Source organism: Acanthaster planci, linkage group LG02 (genome assembly GCF_054643075.1).
Source record: "Acanthaster planci isolate LZ-2023a linkage group LG02, COTS_SCS, whole genome shotgun sequence".
Classification (NCBI taxonomy): domain Eukaryota; kingdom Metazoa; phylum Echinodermata; class Asteroidea; order Valvatida; family Acanthasteridae; genus Acanthaster; species Acanthaster planci.
The window spans coordinates 5,900,957-5,920,587 of NC_141778.1; the positions used below are offsets into that span (position 1 = coordinate 5,900,957).

The 19,631-nt window shown below is 41.5% G+C and overlaps 1 protein-coding gene across 3 annotated transcripts in view; it reads right to left on the reverse strand.

Annotated features, from left to right (window-relative positions):
• Nucleotides 1-4,359: 4,359 nt before the first annotated feature.
• Nucleotides 4,360-19,631, reverse strand: part of LOC110985750 (alpha-N-acetylneuraminide alpha-2,8-sialyltransferase-like) — a 29,419-nt gene continuing 14,147 nt past the window's right edge. For all 3 annotated transcript variants that reach the window (XM_022247012.2, XM_022247013.2, XM_022247014.2), the window contains 8 exons: nucleotides 12,650-13,097; nucleotides 11,723-11,815; nucleotides 10,822-10,941; nucleotides 8,209-8,359; nucleotides 7,391-7,503; nucleotides 6,560-6,649; nucleotides 5,898-6,142; nucleotides 4,360-5,285 (listed from right to left, as the gene is read on the reverse strand). In XM_022247012.2, the coding sequence (XP_022102704.2) occupies nucleotides 5,065-5,285; nucleotides 5,898-6,142; nucleotides 6,560-6,649; nucleotides 7,391-7,503; nucleotides 8,209-8,359; nucleotides 10,822-10,941; nucleotides 11,723-11,815; nucleotides 12,650-12,996 (1,380 nt within the window). In that variant the 5' untranslated portion in view covers nucleotides 12,997-13,097 and the 3' untranslated portion in view covers nucleotides 4,360-5,064. The remainder of the gene's footprint in view (nucleotides 5,286-5,897; nucleotides 6,143-6,559; nucleotides 6,650-7,390; nucleotides 7,504-8,208; nucleotides 8,360-10,821; nucleotides 10,942-11,722; nucleotides 11,816-12,649; nucleotides 13,098-19,631) is intronic.

A 19,631-nucleotide genomic window follows, 5' to 3' on the forward strand; every position in this document is an offset into this window, starting at 1 on the left:
TGTTATAAAACATTACCTGTTATACTCTTTTTTGTTATGATGAAAATTATACCCAGCAACAAAAACGTTCAGTATTGGATTGTTGCAGTGAATCTGTCAAACGGCAAAATACCGATAGATTCTTTTTCAGGGGGCATTGTCTTTGATAACAGGCATCTATGAGTGTCTCACTTTCCCTCTTAAATTAAACGAGACAGCACTGTGCTTTCACTTCATTTTCCCCTTCACTTTCACTTTATTTTCCGTATGAAACATCTGATATTAACAATACAGTGCTATCGCGGATGGAGGCCGCAAAAAAGCACTGACTTGTCGAGCAGAGGCCCCAGTTATATTTATATATGAAATACATGTCACAGTTACAAGACAAAGCTATTAAACGACGGTAGGAAGTAGTATACACACATTTACGCTTGAAGACAGAAAGACTGGCAATATTTTTCACGGATATGTCCACTGAATTCCACAGCTTAGGCCCCTCATGTTTCACAGTTGCTCTAGATATTGTAGCTCGCGCCTAATGAACGGGTTTTAGATTAGGTACTGTTAATAATATGTACAGTAAAGGAGTCTCTCTATGCCCCCACACATTTAGTCGGGCACTCTTTTTCAGATGACGTCATTTCTTAATCATACATTTACATCTGGGAACAGGACAAACTAGGTGGTCTTATGTCTTGTGTATATGTACAAGCGGAAAACACTTATAAACAGTAAATAGTGAGGGGGCCAGTCTATTTCAGTGTTGGAAGTGGCGGTACGTATGCGCATGCAGTCTCATTTCTAGGGAAAAAAAGTGAGGGAAAAAATGCGTCGCCGCACCACTTTTGGAGCCAACCCCTGACCAGAAACTGGAGAAGTTTTGGCCAAGAAGCTAGGGCACCATTTTAAAATCGAAGAAAAAGCTTTTTCTACCGACCCTGCTGAGAAATCCTTGCCTACAAAAATGTAGGTTGTGATGACCCGTACAAAAACAGTAATGAGAGTATACATGTGCGAGACGATTTCGCCCAAACATCAATACAGCGACAAATCACTACCAGACCGAGCGGTACCGTTCTGCACTCGATGCACTACATAACTTATACGGAGCGCCCTATAAAACTGAAATATACTGTACATGCACCATGTACAGTACAGTACACTATACACACAGCACACCCAACGTCTTGACAATGACTCCAACTGTGTTGTGTACCAATAAACAGAATCTCGGCTAGAAACGGAGACACTCATGGTACAAAGCGACAATACACGGTACATTTTGCCTGGTTTATTCAGTCATATATCTATATGGCAGCAGCATGGATTTTTTGGTAAGAATTTTATTGTGTTTTCGACCGACTGACCCTCGATCCCTCAAGTTCAAAAAGGTATGAGAACCACAAATATAAAAGAGGCTGCCCTAGGTTCCACGATCAACCCCAGGATGAAAGTATATACCGTCGAAGGCATGCAATGTTGAGGGCATGATTATAGAGTTCTCTCACTGAAGAAAAGGTTTGGGCGCGTACAACCGGAAAATTAGATGCACTATTAGGTCGATCCTACATGACTTGATTGCCTACAGTGAGCTCTTGCATGGTCAGGTTGGGAAGAGTAGGCCTAAGCATCAAACATCCATTTAATTAGACATTCAATTAACTATTCAATCAAGCATTCAATTAGCAACTAGCCAATTTATTAAGCAAACGACCGGACTATGAAAGGTATATGAATAAATATGAAACGCTGTGTGAAAGCATAAAAAACAGAACAATGGTGATAGTCACAGATACACTTGGCATCTTGGTTCACAATTTTACCTCAACCAGCTAATTCTCTGTCCTATTTCTTTTTCCAACTTGTTTCCCACGTGCTCCATCATTATAGCATGCGCAGTTCATCTAACTTGTGCGGCTTCTTGTGCGAGCAGACGCCCACTGGTGTACTTTTTACGACACACCTCCTTGCCTCGGCCATAGGCGAGTTGCCAGTTGTTTGTGAGTTGCCAATTTTGTTTCACTATATAGGAGAAATTTATATGGAACAATCTTTTCCAGGGGACACCAAAAGCTAATAAACAGTGGCTTGTGTACATTACAAAATGTCAAGGGTGCGGGGGGAGACATTCGCGATCACGACCTCCGGCCGCCCCGTGCACCCGACCGTCCTCCCCAAGGTTAAGGTTAAAGGTACGGTTCTACACATAAACAACTCCACAGTTTTCCTGTACTTTTGCAGTAGATAGGCCTTTATCAGCCGACACATGGCAACTACTGCCATTCATCACGAAGGGAATGAAGCTTGTCAGAAACCTGGCGCTCACAATTATGGATCTGAAAGGGTAACTCTTAACAAACGGTACTACCGCCTTTCTGGGGGAGGGGTTCTTTAGGTATGACAAAAAAACCCATTTTACTCTCACTGGCTGAACCCAAACCCTGGATGAATGAATTCAATCCAAAATTCAGTTTGATCAACCAACGAAAGATTTCAAGATACTCCCGTTCAAATCCATCTCTTCCATGGAGTGTGCTTCACGATTCGTTTGATTTGATTTTCCAGTGAAAAAAAAAGAAAAAAAAGAAGAAAACCATAGGAATAAATGCACAAGGAAACACGAACAAAATTGCGCAGGAATGATCTAGAAGGGTGGATCCAGACCCCATGTTTTTCTGGGGGCGGGGAGGGCAGGTCCTTTACCAAAAATAACGGATAAGGCAAACAGGTTATTATTTTGCTCTTTTCCCCCTAAAAAATGTGTTCTAAGCTACGTGTATTAAGGCAAGATGTTTAACAATGAACGGAAATAATTATGCTGAACATGAAGATGGAGGACTGAATGGATATTTTATGATTAATACTAAGAACACATGTACATCGGGAGAAAAGTCTCGAACTTTGAGCGAGTGAAAAGCAGTAGCCTTAAAATAATTACTATCAAAACAGCAAGCCCCGTTTGTGGCAAAAATGAGTGGATGACGTTCTTGGTGTAAATGTTCTGCGTGTTTCATGAAGATTTCCTGCCATGAGTTAAGGAAAACTTGTTTTTTGTTTCACAATATGACTTCCAGTTAGACCACCCAAAATGTGGCACATAAAAGAAAACGAACATTAATTGGACTAACTGGGCAGATCAAACACTATTCAGACATCATTGAATTCCGTGTTGGACACACGGTCTGATTGATGAGTCGCCCAGCCAGCGCGCAATCCAGAATATGTCACTAGTATTGAGCCACCTTCACATAATGCACACGGGGTAGTACTGCAGACGTAGCAGAGCTCATCACTTTGCAGATACTTCTAGGGCTTGTTTGTGTAATGCCTGGGTTATCGGCGATACTTCCGTTTGACAATTGTCTGTGTTGAAGTTTACGTCTTGATTGCTTTGCTCTATACGTCAATATGGACACCAGACTACTTGTACAAGTTCGCTGTGCGCCATATACCCAGCAAGAAATGAGACCGAGGGGTACCCCCCAACATGTCCAATCCCTATACACATTCCAGACTATTGTTACTTAACACATCCCCCAAGATGTCTGAAAGGAATTCCCCAGATTCCTGCGAGACAATGACCAACACAAAGCAGGGGGGGGGTCTCTCCGTCTCATACCTTGCTGCATATGGTGCGCCAAAAGCCTCTTGGACAAGCAACCTAAGCAGCGTCCCTGGCGCATTGTTGCAGTTATACCCAGCAAGAAATGAGACCGAGGGGTACCCCCCAACATGTCCAATCCCTATACACGTTCCAGACTATTGTTACTTAACACATCCCCCCAAGATATCTGAATGGAATTCTCCAGGTTCCTGCGAGACAATGACCAACACAAAGCAGGGGGGGGGTTCTCTCCGTCTCATACCTTGCTGCATATGGTTGCAGTAAGTGAGAGCTTCAGTCACAATTAAGCAGCTGCGCAGAAACAGCTTCCATGAACCAAATCACTTGGTCCATGCAAAAAAACCTCCGATTACGACAATAAGTATCTTCACGCTGACTGATCGAAAAGAAATCCTCATTTTTGGGGGGGGGTATGGCCCCGTTGGTCCCCCCATGTATCCACCCTTGTGTTCTTAGAGATGTTCACGAGGGGTCAGGCATTCCTATCATTTTCACAAATGTATTAACGCAGGTGGGCGAAGGGCCAGAGTCATTTTTCTTTTGTGCTCTTCCCGCGGGGTGGGGGGGGTCTGAAAATTCGTATGCTCTTGAATAATATAATAAGAATGGATAATCATTAACCGAAAGCGTTACTTTTTCCAGGCAAGAATGTTAAGAAATCATACTTGCCAATATGCAAAGTATCCATTTACAACTGGCTCGCGCCATGTGCTGTATGTCAGTTTAAAGAAACAACAAAACAGACAAAATAAACATTTTTTTCTTCTTTGTATTTACTGTACATAATGGCAACGACCAAGCCAAATGGCCACTACTTTGGGGGAAGGGAACTGATCATTTCAGCTATGACGTTCGTACACTTACTATAACGACAAAATCATAGCGTGTGTTCGACATTCTCAGCTGCTTACACGTCAGAGAAATAAATATCGTTATAAAAATAGATCCCTTCCTTCGGTATAGTTAGTCCGTCACATCCTTAAGACTCACCACATACTCTAGTTTTCTTTTTCATAGAGTTTAACCAAACTATAAATTGATCACGGCGGTCTGATAATTTCCACTATGATACAATTTTGTTTCAAGGGGTCAACTGAGACTCGAAGTATAATCGTATAACTGTCATACTATGAAGAGACTAAAGGCCTGTTTGCCTAAATTGAAATCCTGCAAATCAATCAGGTAATACGTTGGCTAATTCGCAGTGACGAGATACTGATTTGAAAAAAATAACAAATTAACAAATACATGAATCGGACGATTATACTTGTGTTATTGCTTCTTAGGCTCCAAAACGTGTTGAGAAAGTGGTGGGTACCCAAACATTTTAAGAATGAACGATTCACATCTTTACCTCATGGGAAAGCGTTTGAACGTACTTCTACCCAATTTGAGTGAAAGGTCAGTTACATACGAAAGAAATGCTGACACAAGCTTGAGTCAGAATGATGGTGCCTTCATGTGCATGGTCCAAGATGGACATTGATGATGCCAAGTTCGTGTAATTTCATTATACCCCTGAATTCCTTTGTAAAACTGTGAAATTTCAAGACGCCTAAGACGCTGTCATGGTAGTGGTACGGGACATCCTCACCCGCGAGTGATTTGGGAAACGGCCAGAACCCAAAGACGTCAATTCGGTGACACAGGTCGAAGACTGATGTAAGCACGTGAAGACCTGTTTGACAAATGGGAGATTTGGTACTCTTAGACAAAAACATCATTCTGAGAAACCTACATTCCAGTAATACAAAACAAGCCCAACAAAGAGAGAATATGACCTGCCAGGACCTGGTCCCGGTCGGAGGAATGAACAATTTAAGAAGGGGAGGCTGCTGTGGGAAAGTTTTAGAGAAGTGGATTAATTAGGGCATCTATCTACTTTCATCATTGCCTCCTTTATAATTCCAACCTTGGGAGTCAGGTTCTCTCCTTGCCTTCCACCAATGCGATCCGGGTTCGAATCCCAGCTGAGTTGGCATGTGGATTGAATTTGCAGTCCCCGATATACGGCATTTATCCACGATTTTCCTCCCCCTTTAAAACTCAACATTATTTCTTCATTGTTTTCTTGTCACTTCATCCTGTCATTGGTGCTTAATGCGCCGTTTGGTCTAACCGTAGAGGAAGGACTTCCTCTATGGTCTAACAAAACCTCGTAGAGCTCAGTGGCTTTTGCTGTTTGTTCCATTTATGGATTAGCAGCTGACAAAATCCCATTCCTCTGACAATAACAACCCAGCTCAAAAACTACTTTGAAATGCTTAAACAGCCAATCACCGAGTCTCACCTGTCGTGGTCCACCTGGTTCCGTTCAAAGTCCTTTCCCACAGATTCCCCACAGCGGTGTAATGGTCCGGGTGTCCGAAGATGGGCGTGGCTACCTTGGTTTTCCTGACCATATGCGCTACTTTCATGAGGTGGGTGTGCGCTGACCTGAGGGCAAATGCCGGCAGCCATAGGTGGCTGCCTCTGAACTGCTTCATAAGGTCTCCAAACCTTGAACAGTTTTCTGGGGTCTTCAACCAATTAAATCTGCGAGAGCACAGACAATATTTGAACGGCTTGCTTATGTGACGTCATATTCTTCACACCTGAAATTTGTTCCCTCGATACAGACAATTAAATACTGTTTGTTTGTTTGTTTGTTTAATTGTGTAAATGATCCTTCCAAATGCATGTAAAATCATTTCATTGTGGCGCGCATGAGAGCCCAAATGGGCAACATTCAGTGCATGTGCCATCTTGCATGCCAGAACTTTTGTTCCACAGGGCATGCACACATAAGGATTCCCTGTGGACCAGAAGACCTGCCCTACGAAATGGCTATCACGAAAAGCCTCTATAGGAAGACGGTCGGCGAAAGCCGGCAGAACAGAAAGGAAAGGGGTGGCGGATGGATGAGAATGCTTTCCTTCTGTGATCTAAACTACGTAAACGTAAACTACGTACCTCTTCCTAACAAATGAAGGGTTGAGCGTTGTAAAATTTGTTTTGCGGCCGACGTCGTCCTTAAAGCCGTTAATGGGGGCTAGGTTAAATCTGTGAGCATAAATAAGATAAGACAAATAAACAACGCTGGCAAATGTACAGAGCTCTAAACGACGGGGCATCACTAATCATCACTAATCTTATCGCTATTTCAGGCGCCCAGTAAATTTCGTCATCAGCAAAAAACTTAGGAAGTCTATTATCGTACATTTCATTACAACATTCTGTTCCTTAAATGCCAAGAGCCCTTCACTCGGCACTGGCTAGTTCTTGTAAATATATCGCCACTCCCAAAACAACGAGACCACTCGCGAATGCTACACCCAGACGTGCAAACCGGGGCATTGTGTGAACGTAGGTGGGTCACGTTTCAAGTATACAAGTATAATTGGAAAAAGGGATGATGACGCAAATAGTCGGGTGCCCTTTTATAAAACCAAATTCATCGATACTGTCACTACATTTCTACATATACGGATGACAAAATAGTATGCACAGAACATTAATTTTGATGTCGAACCGTTGCTTAAATGTTGCAGAATCTTGACATCAGGAAAAGAAGAACACTTCATAGAATATCTCGGGAGGCTAATTTTGTACTACCATATGAAGTAGTCAATATTTGTATGTCATGCTCAGCCACAAATGAACTTGCTGGGTGGAAACCACCTAACTCTTCAACGTAGTTGTGTAGATTTGTCGGTTTAAAGGTAGACAATACGTATATGCGTACTGAACACGTCGAATTGATAAATATTCGCATCACAATATTGGTCATGTTTGGTTCTTTACCTGAAGATGAAGTCCGCCTTGTCTATATGATTTCCACATAAAGATCCTTTCAGTAAACCGCTTGAGCCTACAACACTACAGCTACGGTACAGGCCAGGTTTATACAGTACGGTCTGCAGTCGAATGAATACAACATAAGCCGGACTCCAGTTACTTGCATGTACCATGGAGGAAGGGCACAAAAGTACTTCTTGATAAAGATGACTAAGGATTTATCTCTGGCGGGTAGGCCTTGTTTTAAAACGCCAAACGATATTAATTTTTTTGCATCTTAGCAAAGGATTCAAATGGCGGTAGATCTGGTTCTGTCAAAAGACTTTTTGGGGTTTTTTTTATGTATAACGTTGAAACTGATCCCGCCAAATTGAATTGTGTGGACTGATTTAAATGTTAGCATTGGCATTGAAATGTGTTGGAAAACGAGTAAATAATACAAATGATCAGATTTTATGGGCCTTGAATAAATACATGCAAACATATTAACAAGGTCATCAGCATATACATAATTAATGATTAAAAGGAAAAAGACAAGTCAGCTGTGCCGGGCCACAGCGACGTAGCCAGGGCGTCGTTTCCTCGTTTCTATTATGTTGCTGCGTTCAGGTTAAATAACAAAATTCGGCTCATGAGAAAATAGAAAACATTTAATCTAATATTCTATCATCCACTTTCAATTTTCTTTCACCTTCCCGATTTTGCTTGTACAATCCTCTTGCAGTCCAGATGTCTACTCCTTTCTGTATCACAATTATTTCTCAATGTCTTCAAATTATCTAGCCCTTTGCACTTTCCATCACACCCCGAAGTGATTGACTTACTTTTGGAAGCTGTCTCCAGAAGCTCTTGGACACGGTAGAGGAAGCCCGGTGACGATAGAAATTCAGTTTTTGTCCTATCTGTGTATTTTGTCTCGTCGTGATGAAGTTTTGGAGCTTACCCTCGTTACCCAAGGCAGCCCTTAAGTCGACCCTGTAAGACATGAAGAGAAAAGTTGCCTTGCAGTTCTGTTGCATGCCACACCTTTCCCGCTAAACTGCTATTAAACAAATGAAATTTACATTTTTATGGTCGATAACCATCTAGATACTTTGTAAAGACTTTCTTTCTCTATGCGAAAACTGAGCCTCGTCATTGTTTTGAAACTTTACGCACTTGTGGAGGAGATACTGTTGTTGGACCTATATTTTACCAAACATTTATAGAGAATTAGAATCATTTGCAAGTTTTCATTCCACAAATTTCTATGTCATGACTCCTAGACATAGAACATTTTCTTTTGATTTTTTAATCCGTCTGGCCCGAATTCCCTTTTAGTTACTGCTTTTATATCGGTTCTTTGTTTTACCTTATTTTGTGGACACGGATTTTCATTATGTCATCTTACAAAACCAATGCACACAGCCAAATGCTCTATTTGAAATGTCTCTCCTTGACATTGTCTCATTAAAATTATCGTAAAACTAAATTATGTCCCGTAGTATCACCTAGTGTTTTTGAAAAAAAATTTCATCTAGTGATATTTTGATTCTGTTGCGATTCAACCTGGCTGGCCATGGTTTGAAAGTCGATCAGCACTGCTCAGTACGGCCACCTGACCGGGTTTACAGGTAAGCTGATCAAATCAGCTATTACAGTAAATTTTTCGTGCTTTTATATCAGGCTTATTCAGGAGCCTCTGCTGGCTTTGGTATTCAGACTATACCCCTCCGGCTTATGCCATTGATTAAAAGGAATCAAATCAATGATGTCAATTTCTGGGGTCAATACTCAAGCCAAGCGACTACGCATAATTCTTTGTGTTTCTCTACCCAGAATCCATTCAGGAACAGCATTCCATAAAACCAGTTAAAAAATTCGATAAAATGTAAGCAAACTTTTCAATACGTTTCAACTCTTGTACAAAAATACAAACCATACCTGCTGGTTACAGGCAGCTTCACTAGTAACAGATTAACAAATCATGAGAGCTTTAAAAGTTTAAAACTACCTACTCTTAATAAAAAATGTCCTGTCCCTGAGACTAAAATTCCGGAACCCGAGTGTGTGTCGGCATAATTTGTTTGCACTCCATATGATTTCGTGAACCTGTGACTCTCCGTTGATTTTCCGCCAAAATGGGACGCGTAGCTTGTCCGGTTTGTTAGTGACTTCGTCAGACACGCGGACGTGCCACGATTTGCAGGCTCCCATGGGATGATCACTGAAGTTGCACCTTAACTTCCGGTTCCATGGTTCCACGCACATGTAAACGGTGATCAATGAAGTTTAACTCTATGTGCAGTGCCTGTGTAATTGGCGTGGTTTAAACTGAAGTGATGTTTACTTACGAACCGGATACGCGCTCAGGTGTTGCTAATCGATCGGACATTGGTCGCACACTGGAATCGGTCCCTCACAAAGGCTGCATCTCTTTTCTAGAGCTAGGTCTTCCCCCATTGGAAATGTGGGGAGACGCGTAGACAATAGACCTAGCCGTAGCTCTGTTAGCCTGTTTTGGACATGGCCTAACAAACCACGGATTGCTCCCAGCGACCGCAATGATGGTTCGTCGGTAACAACTAATGGGAATTTCCCCACGCTTACCTGACGGGAAAGAGCAGGCCTACTTTGATGAGAAAGCTGGGATATCTTTTAATAGGACCTGCTAAATTATTTTTGATGCAAATCACACGTAGGCCCTACGCTTTTCAGTTACCGTATGTTTTGTCTGATTTTGCCCTCTGTGTACAAGGTGATTGAAGTCAAGTCAGACAGATAATGCGATTTTAAAACAACTCGTACCAACTCTCCAACTCTCATAATGCCGCGTACTCCCGTTCTCTGTTTACTCATGCCTTCGCAGTTTGTACGTTAGCTAACTTAAAACTTTGCCGAATCTTACTTTTTTAAGGAAATCCATATAGCCTGTGAGGGAATTATATTTGTTGGTGGGGGGCGTCGAGAAGGCTTTTATTCTTTTGAGGAATTCCAGGAACGAAATGTTTCTAATTATTTCTGTTGAATACAAAACGAACTCTGCATTTCTATGTTTTTGTTGTTGTAATGACTGCACTATACAATCCTACTTTTTGAAGGAGCTGTTGGCTTAATTGTTTTTGTCGTGGCCAAATTATATACTGGTACGGGAACATATTGGCATTTGTCACATGCTGATCTTGTGATCGTTGCCAAATCGGTGTCTTCCATAGTATACTTCGGCATATTATGATCATACAAGCTAGACGATTTCATCCTGGCTATGGAAGTTAGGCTCATTAGTTTTAGAGATGGCTGAGACAATAATTATGATTGATCACAGTGATAGTGTAATCACGAATGTCTCCCGTTGCCCTCAAAGAATTATGTCGCAGAAATTGACTGTTCGCGGTGAGAAGGTTGGGCATAGTGTTAAGGTTGGGCATAGTGGTATTTATTTTTTTAAACTCTCTCACCTGAACTGTTTGGCGTTCCTCTTGTTGTATTTCCATGTCTGTTTATGAATGACGCCAAGGTGGCCTAGAAACTCAGTGTCGTTTGGAGTGTAACGAGGAGCGTACTTCTGTGAGAAGATGCTGGACAGAGGATTAGGTTTGATGAATTAAAACTCAATCTGAACACAGTAGCACCGTACACCGGTATATTTGAATAGATATATATGTAAACAATCTACTAAGACGGCTCAGAAATATCCACGTTTGATTAAAGCATTCTTCACTTCGTCATGTCCATTTATAAAAAGGTTTTGTACAGTGCTTTTATCATCTCTTGAAAAAGGTTATTATGCAATGATGCCATACATTTTACAAGATCTTTTTCCGGTGTAGTGTATATAAGTTTTAAGTCCAGGGTGGGAAAATTTAATAACATGTTTCTAAAATCAATACTTAGTCTTTTGTTTAATTAATTCGTTCATTAAAGTATTAAACTTCCCTCAAGAAGCAGGTGACACCATCTATTGTAAAAAGAAAGGCATTTTAAATTCCTTAAAAATACATGTAACTAACCAAACACTCTTTACGGTATTTTTTGTCTAGAACAGAAACTGTTACACCTACGGCTGCAGCGAGCAGACTAATGCTCAACTTTCGCAGTCACAAATACTTAAACTGATTACACGCCAACGGTCTCACATCAACAATCTTGCGGACCGCAAGGATTATGATGGGAGATGTGACAATGCAAAAGACCTACAGAATGATATTTCACACATTCATAATTTTTTTGAGCTATTAAAATACTTTAAAAACATCTGCTAAAATGTTTTCAACTCTCTCATTACGATGAAGAGAAAAGTTTCTAGACCCATCCTACATCAGACAGTTGAAGTGATACACTAACAATTCTGAAGTATACCTGATAGGTGTCATCAAGATGGTTTCAGTATTAGGCATCACGTTCTTCGCCTGGTTGCTCTTATTTACACGCTGCCCACTATTTCCTTGTAATCTGTAAATTGATTCAGGTCATAGTGGAAAATTATAACCACAAAGTGAATGCACACGGCTGCTTGACGATTTACACTTCAGGGAGAATGAACATGTTTTAGGGAATGAAATGCCAAATAAGTGGTCGATTTTGAGCATATTTATTTTGTTCGTACATGAATTCTGTTCTAAAAAACACTCAGCGAACAAATGACGTAATCATCTTGGAAGCACTGCACGCGGTACGCATGGCTTGGTCATCGGAGCCCTGTTCATCTGCGATTGACGATTGTGTCCTTTCTCATTTCAGGACACAGGAGCTAGATTTAACACCATAAAAACTTGATCGTTGCTAGTTAAAAGAACACATTCCTTTTGTTTGATTCCACATAAGGCCTTCCATAAAATGAGAATTTCCCGTACTGTCCAGAGGAGGAGGCCTTTGTTTAAAGATGGCGGATTTTCCAAGATGCGGCACGGGCTCAGAGCCATTGCGCTAGTCATTGCGGACTGTATTCTTGTGCCATGTGTACGTGTTCAGCGTCCTCAGGATCGAATATCTGTTGTTGATTTCTAACAAATTTGTAATTTCCTGCCCTTAAAACATATCAGCGCAAATGACCATAAAGGTACATGTACAAGCAATCAGGGGTTCTCAGTGTTTGGGAAATTTTTGAAAAATTCTGAGTGCAACTTGCAAGTTTAGTTTGTGTCTTATTGAAGAAATCGAAAATTCATTTGACAACTTAGAAAATGGATTCATACAGACTTCCCACAAAATTCAATTGATGTACCGCCACAATTTAGTCTCATCGAACCAGTTTCACTACATAACACATGCTACAAAAGGTCTCACCTCACAGTGCCATTTCTCGTTGACCTTTGGCTGGTCATTAGGGATGGAACACAGGAACGAAAGACTTGTTGTGTACCCTTTAGCTTGTAACTGTGGGCTTGAATACCTGATGGGCTGAATACGGCCGAGGTCATTACGACCACCACGACAAACATCAAGAGAACTGCTCGGCAAACAGGACTCAACAATACCCGTTTAACACGCAGAACGGTGTAACGACAAACGCTAACGCAGGAGAATCTTGGCTTGGGTAGGGACGTCCGCATGCCGACTCGGTCACCACCCCACCAACTATTCCTGTTACCCTTCAAGTGGAAGCGCATATTCCACTGAGAAGCCGTCTTCATGATCAGTTACTGTTAGTGAGTTGATGATGTGAGCCGAGGGGTACCAAGGTGTCCTCTTGATACGTTGCTGCACAGTTAGTCCACACCTTCTGGACTTCGGTCTATGCAAAGCATTTAATGCAAAGCCCATGAAGTGATAAGTATATTTAGCTTTCTGCGGTATCGTGTTCAATTTGATGGTGTTTGGTTAATTTCATCCCAGGAGGGCTAGTCATCAGTGGGCTCAACCAGTCCCCAATGATTGCTTTTTTCTTTGGCACTTTGGTTGGAGCTAGAATTTTGCGACAATCAAAATTTCTTAGTTTCTTGACCTCGATCAATTATAAACACCAGAGATCTCCAAGAGCCAGTAGACTGAATTCCTTTTTGAACACTGATCTAAACATTCTTCTTTAATACTGGGTTTTAATGAATCTTTGTTGTCTATACTGAAGTTTTTAATACTTAAAACTAACCAAACAACGCAACAAAACATAATTACCAATTAAATCACAATCAAAACAAATATTATGTCTCAGTCTACTTCCAATGACCTGCGTAATATGGAGGAAATACAGCGGTTGATTTGCCTTTCCAAGCATCTAGGCTCTAGATGGCTGATTGTTGCAAAGTAAGGCAACGACCCCTCCAAGTCATTTTCCTCAAAGTCGAGGGTCTGACGTTTCGATCCTAGCAGAATCCTTTTCAAAGGCAAAATGATAAGTGGACAGGACAAACCAACAAACGGGGAATCAACCAAGTATGGACGGAGGTAGGACAAAACGAAAGGTCAAGAAAGCTGCAGGCTGGATAAAGGAACAAGGGGTAAAGGAGACTGCATAAAGACATGGTTGAACAACAAAGGAATGTAAGGTGGGAAGAGATCAAAGAAAAAATACAATGGAACGACCTGGACCCCAAGTGGGAGGGGGGGTATAGAGAGGGAAAGCAAAGAGTGTTACTATAGTAATTTCCCTCTTGGATGTTCTGGCTATGGGGATGTATGGTGCGAAGGCGTTTGATCAAAAGCTTCTCCCTGATGAAGCGAATAGCATCTTTGCGGCGCCCAAGTGATCTTATGTCCTTTAAGATCATGTCTGATATAAAATGGTTAGGAAGGTCGAAGTGGTGGCCCACAGTGGGTATCTAGCCGTTTGATGTTGACAGTAGAGCTGTGGCAATAGAAAAGCTTCTTGTGAGTGTTCTTAATCTGTCCGACATACTGAACACTGCACACCCTGCAAGAGATAAGATATATGACATCAGAAGAGCTAAAAGTGATAGCATCCTTGGTTCTATGACTGGTACCGGAGGAGTGTCCAGAGAATGTATCTGATTCCAGGACACGCGGTTCTGGCAAACAACACACCTGTTATATTCGCATTTGAAGGTGCCCTGCTGGGACGGGGAGGGTATCCAAGGGGCACCTCTGCCCGAACGATAAGGTCCCGTAGGTTGCGGGGACGCTTGTAGGTCACAAGTGGGGTGTCTGGGATGGCACTGGCAAGTTTATGGCGGTCTGATGAAGTGTTGAGGCTATGATGATTGTCGTTGATTATTTTGCAGAGAGGAGGAATAAAGCACAAGCAAGAATGCATTTCAGAATCTCTCAATAATTTTTCATAATTTCATTAGCTTGTTTTTAATTCCTTCCTACATTCTGCAAGTGCCAAACAGAAGCAAGCGGACTTGAAAGTAACATTTGAACTTTCATCAGTTGAAATTTATTAATTTTTATAGTACTTGAAATGGAGATCATGCGCACCGAGCGGAAGTGTTGTCCCGTGGTCTGATGTTAACATAGACTCCATCCAATAAGTTCTTGACAAAACAGGATGTCATGCATTTGTCCTTCCCAGCGCCCTGCGCTGTGTGGGTTGTTTTTGACAAGTGAACGTATGGATGTGAGGTCAAAGAGACTGAAGATTTCAATCCAGTTGATGAAAAAATGTGTGTTAGTCCCCTTTCACCTTCACTTCATTTTTCTTTTGCCTGCTGAAATCTCCTAATTCATAGCAGAGTTAGAATGATATCAGTATCGAGGTTTGGTTTTAAATGGCAACACACACTGGCTTAAAATATGCATAAGCGTCGCCAGAAGTTTTTTTTTGCGGGGGGGGCTAGTTAAAAATGCTGGAAGAGGCTCGATTTTCATTGTTTTCTTTTGTGTTGGAAATCAAGCTTGGATGAAAAATGTCCCCTTTTGTTCCAATTAGCAATCTAAAACCAAATCTCACTGCATTTCACTTTAGGCTTAAAGATACACTTGAAAACGGCACGTTGAATAGGACTTACGAAACTATTTCGCTGCGGTGGGATATCAATTTGATGCCGCGGGGAGATCTTATAATTCACTGCGGCGAGATACACATTAGGAAATGTAGTTAAGGGTCCAAACCAGCGGACTATCCTCTGAAAGGATGACTTGGTCAGGAGGAGAGTTTGTCGGGGGGCGTGTCAGTAAGTGGCGGAATCAGTAAGGGATGAGTGGGCCAGGGGACGTGTTGACCTATTCATGCAGTCCCCTCCTTGCCCCTTATCCAACCTGCAGCTTTCTTGACCTTTCTGTTTATCCTCCTGCATTCGTCCATGTCCCCGTTTGATAGTTTGTTGATACTGTACACTTGTTATTTTGCCTTTGAGAAAGATTCTGCTAGGATCGAAACGTCAGGCTCTCCTTATTTTTTGATCTATGTTTTAGGTCTCAAGATATTATAACACAATGCTATCTTTAATCTGACATCTGAGCAGCAAGCAGTTTGCAGCAGTATTACATATCTCTTAAAGAGAACTTATCAGTTTTTGCTTCTAGAACAGTTTAGGAATGTATAAAGAAATTCTATTTAGTATTTCCTCATTGGGAAGAACAGCTTCCTGAATGGAAATGGAAATCGAGATGTAAAGTTCATATAACTGAATATATAACGTACCTCGTAAAGGCGAAAAAACACAACACACTCTCTTTAAGCCGACTTAAATTATCATTTCGTAAAGTCGAGAGTTATGCAGTTTTCTAAAACGAAGTTATTTTGACGTCGTTCCTTCCGGGGGCCACAAGCTTACAACCTTATTTTAGATTTCAGTCCAGTGGTAATAACAGACCAGTTTGTGCCCTGACATTGATTTTAATTCTAGACATTATCTGATGAAAGGTCACTAGATTTGTAGTGAGAGTCAGCGATTTTTGTTATAGCGAAAGTAGTCGAAACACTCTTTTGGACAATGAAGAGGCAGAGCCAACCACTCGTGGAGCTCTGTTTACGTGGGAAGACTGGCTCATGTTTCGTGCTTTGAGCAAACTTTCGTTAATATGAGGAAAGTATGTTGATTAAACTTACCTCCTCGCATCGCAACACAATATACAGATTTTTCTCTTTCACATGAATATCATTTTTTCATGATTAAATGCAAATAATAATGTGCACTTTTCCATTGAAAAAGAGGCAACTCAGTGAAAATTTCGCGTTTCCTATGTAGGTCACGGCACATTTTCCCGTTTTTTGAGGGTGCAGATTTACTTCTTCGAACAGCAAACGCGTGAATCCGGCCGTACACATTTGCCTTGCACGGTTTCTGAAAGGGAAGACAATCAGCTTTCCTTTCATGTAAAAGTCATTTTGATTGGTTGAGAAGAGCCAGGGGCACTTTTCTTGTCAAATTAGACATCGTTTTTGTTCTGAGGTTCGACGTGCTGTTCATTTATAGTCCGGTCAACGGATCTGTTGCAACTGCGGCACTTGCGTACGTGGTGTGCACTAGACTGGCGACTGGCACCAGACTTGCCCATGACACGCTTTCGCAGAAGCCTTTTACTTGCCAAACGATCCATGTGTACTATTCTCGTATCGTTTTTGATGTTCTGATCCATATCAGCCGTTTTTACACATATTGCTAATGACAAGAATACTTTCTGCTCCGTGTAGGTCTTTTTGTAAACCTGCTAGACTTCGTTTTGGTACAATATTAGCCTCTTTTTTAAACCGAAAACGCCAACCGGATCGCACGGATCAGTTCATCTCATGTAGAGGGGTGATACGTGCAGTGCCAGCGTGGGATGTACGTGTGGCATAGGCCTACATGTACAAATGTACTTGCACTTGCTGTGTATGAAGAGGTGAGATTTTATGATGTTTACTTTAAAGTAGCCATGATAACTATACAAACCCCAATATTTTCCTTTCTGTTTTTGATAGTGAACTTGCTGAGCGATTTAGGCCTATGCCTATGATTGTTTGATTTCTTGTTATTGTTTCGATAGGTTATTTCCATACAGCAATTTGAGAAGCTCGAATGGATTACCGGGTATTGAATAGTGGACCATCTTTGCCAACAGATCGGGTAGGCCTACCGAAAAAGTCTTGGTCAACAACTAAACTCTACAGTTTGGTGGTTGTGGAGTCTAAATTTGTTCAGGACAAACTTTTTGTAAAGGTCCACTACACAGACGAGGAATGAAAATCTGCAGAATATGATGAATGGCGGCCAGTTGACACATTAATTGACATTCCCAATTGCTTTGTGGAAAGTACTCCGGAGAGAAGGACTTTCTTAATCGAGCAGCTCAAGATTGCCATCAAGGAATGCCATCAAGTTGACAGTATCGTGAACGTTGAATTGCCAATCCAAAGCGAGTTGCTTGCAACTCCCAAACCAAACAGGGAATTCCCTGTCCAGACCTCGTGACCCCAAACTAAAAAGGGGAACTCCCCAGGGCTTCCCCAGTCTCGGTTGAAACTGTGTCTCACCGGAAGCTTTGAGAAAAAATGAAATAAATTTGTAACAGGCTTAAGTAAATAGTATTTATTAAATAGAGATGTCAAACAAAAGAACTGGAGCTTTGAAAAAAGTGAAGTAAATAAAACCCTATATATAAATAGAGACATGAATAAAGAAACCAGACCACAACACCGTCCTATATTATCAGACTTTCGACGATTGAAAAAGTCATTTTTATCTGACTTTGTAAAACGATACAACATTACATTACCGCCACCCCGTAAAAAGTCACACAAAATCCGAACGCGTACAAGAAATTCAAGCTAGCAAACGACAATCTCGAAATCTCAAGAGGCAGTCATATCGTCAACTCTTACAGATTGCACAAGATAACGACATCACATTCACGGCCACAGGTACAAAGGGTAACGTACTAGGCAAAGACCTAATTACAGCGGTTAAATCACTTATTAAACCGCAGGCAATCAAAGAGGTAAACACCCGAAGAATCAGGCGCTTTCAAGGCAACTACCAAAATTTGGAGCTGGTGCCTACTTTCTTTGCCGACGATTTGATACACTTCTTGATTTCCACAAAAAGTCTATCGAAGACAAAGCGCTGACCGAGTTAAAAGAGTTAAACTCTTACAAGTTACAAACGGCAATCAAGGTTCAGTTTAAAATGGAGAAGCCCGGAGTCGAAACGAAACTAGGGCGTTTTTGCATTTACGAGTAAAAGTAACGAAGTCATTTCTAAACAACAAGTAAAAGATGCGTTAAACCAACAAATAGCAAAACATCTAGAGGACGTGGAAGCTCACGAGCAACGAGGATCTGGCTGGGTATTTTACAAAGTCGTCCCGTTCTACTTCAACGTGGTAAAGTTTAACCCGGTAGGAGCGACCGTTACATCTCGTTGCCCCAAAACTAGCGGTTAAAACTGCAATCATCAACGTTCGAAACAAAAATGACCAAGAGTGTATTCGCTGGGCGTTGAGAGCTGCTTTACAGCTATATTCAGGCCACGTAAAAATCGTAAAACAAATTATTAGATACACAAGGAGAGAACTTCAACTTACACTACAGACGACGGCTTAACTTTCGCAAACAAAGACTTTCCCACGCCCTTGTCGCAGATTCCACGAATCGAATCGCAGAACGACTTGGCAATCAACGTATTAGGTTACACGGAGAAAGAAGGCATCAATACACTTTACAAAACTAAACGCATAGGCGAGCCTCCTCAATTTACTCTACTTTACCAGAGGTGAAACAAGTCATTATTGTTGGATTAAAAGTTTCTGTCGGTTGATGTGTGATGCCACTAAACATAAAGCTAAAATGCACTGGTGCTTCAATTGCCTGTCTCACTTTCAAACAACGGCGAGACAAACACAAAGACGACTGCCAAGGAATGGACACGGCGCCTTGTAAAGTAGAATCACCCGTAAAAGGCCAAAATATTCTCAAGTATGAAAATTACAAAAACAAACAAGACGCCCCTTTTGTCATGAAACGCAGATTTCGAGTCTGTTTTACAACGTCTCCCGTCAGAACCGTTAAATACAGTCAAAACACAAATACACAAACCCGGTGGCTACTCTTACGCAGTCGTTAGATGTGACGGTGTGTGTACCAATCGCGCAATATACAGAGGTCAAGACGCGGCCGTTAAATTTGTAGAATCACTGTCCAGAGAGGTTGACACAATCAACAAAATATCTGTGGATCCAAATCCATTACCTGGTCGCCTAAGCTACAGAAACTCAACGACCAATGCAACAGATGGTGGATCTGCGAAAGGCTCATTTGCCCAACCGAAGAATCCCAGTGCCAGTGCCCAATTCCAGACGAACCAAAATCTAAAGGCGAAAAGACAGCCTTTAGTTCCCTCAGCGAAAATCTCGGCGACTACTACGATCTATACGTCGAAACGGATGT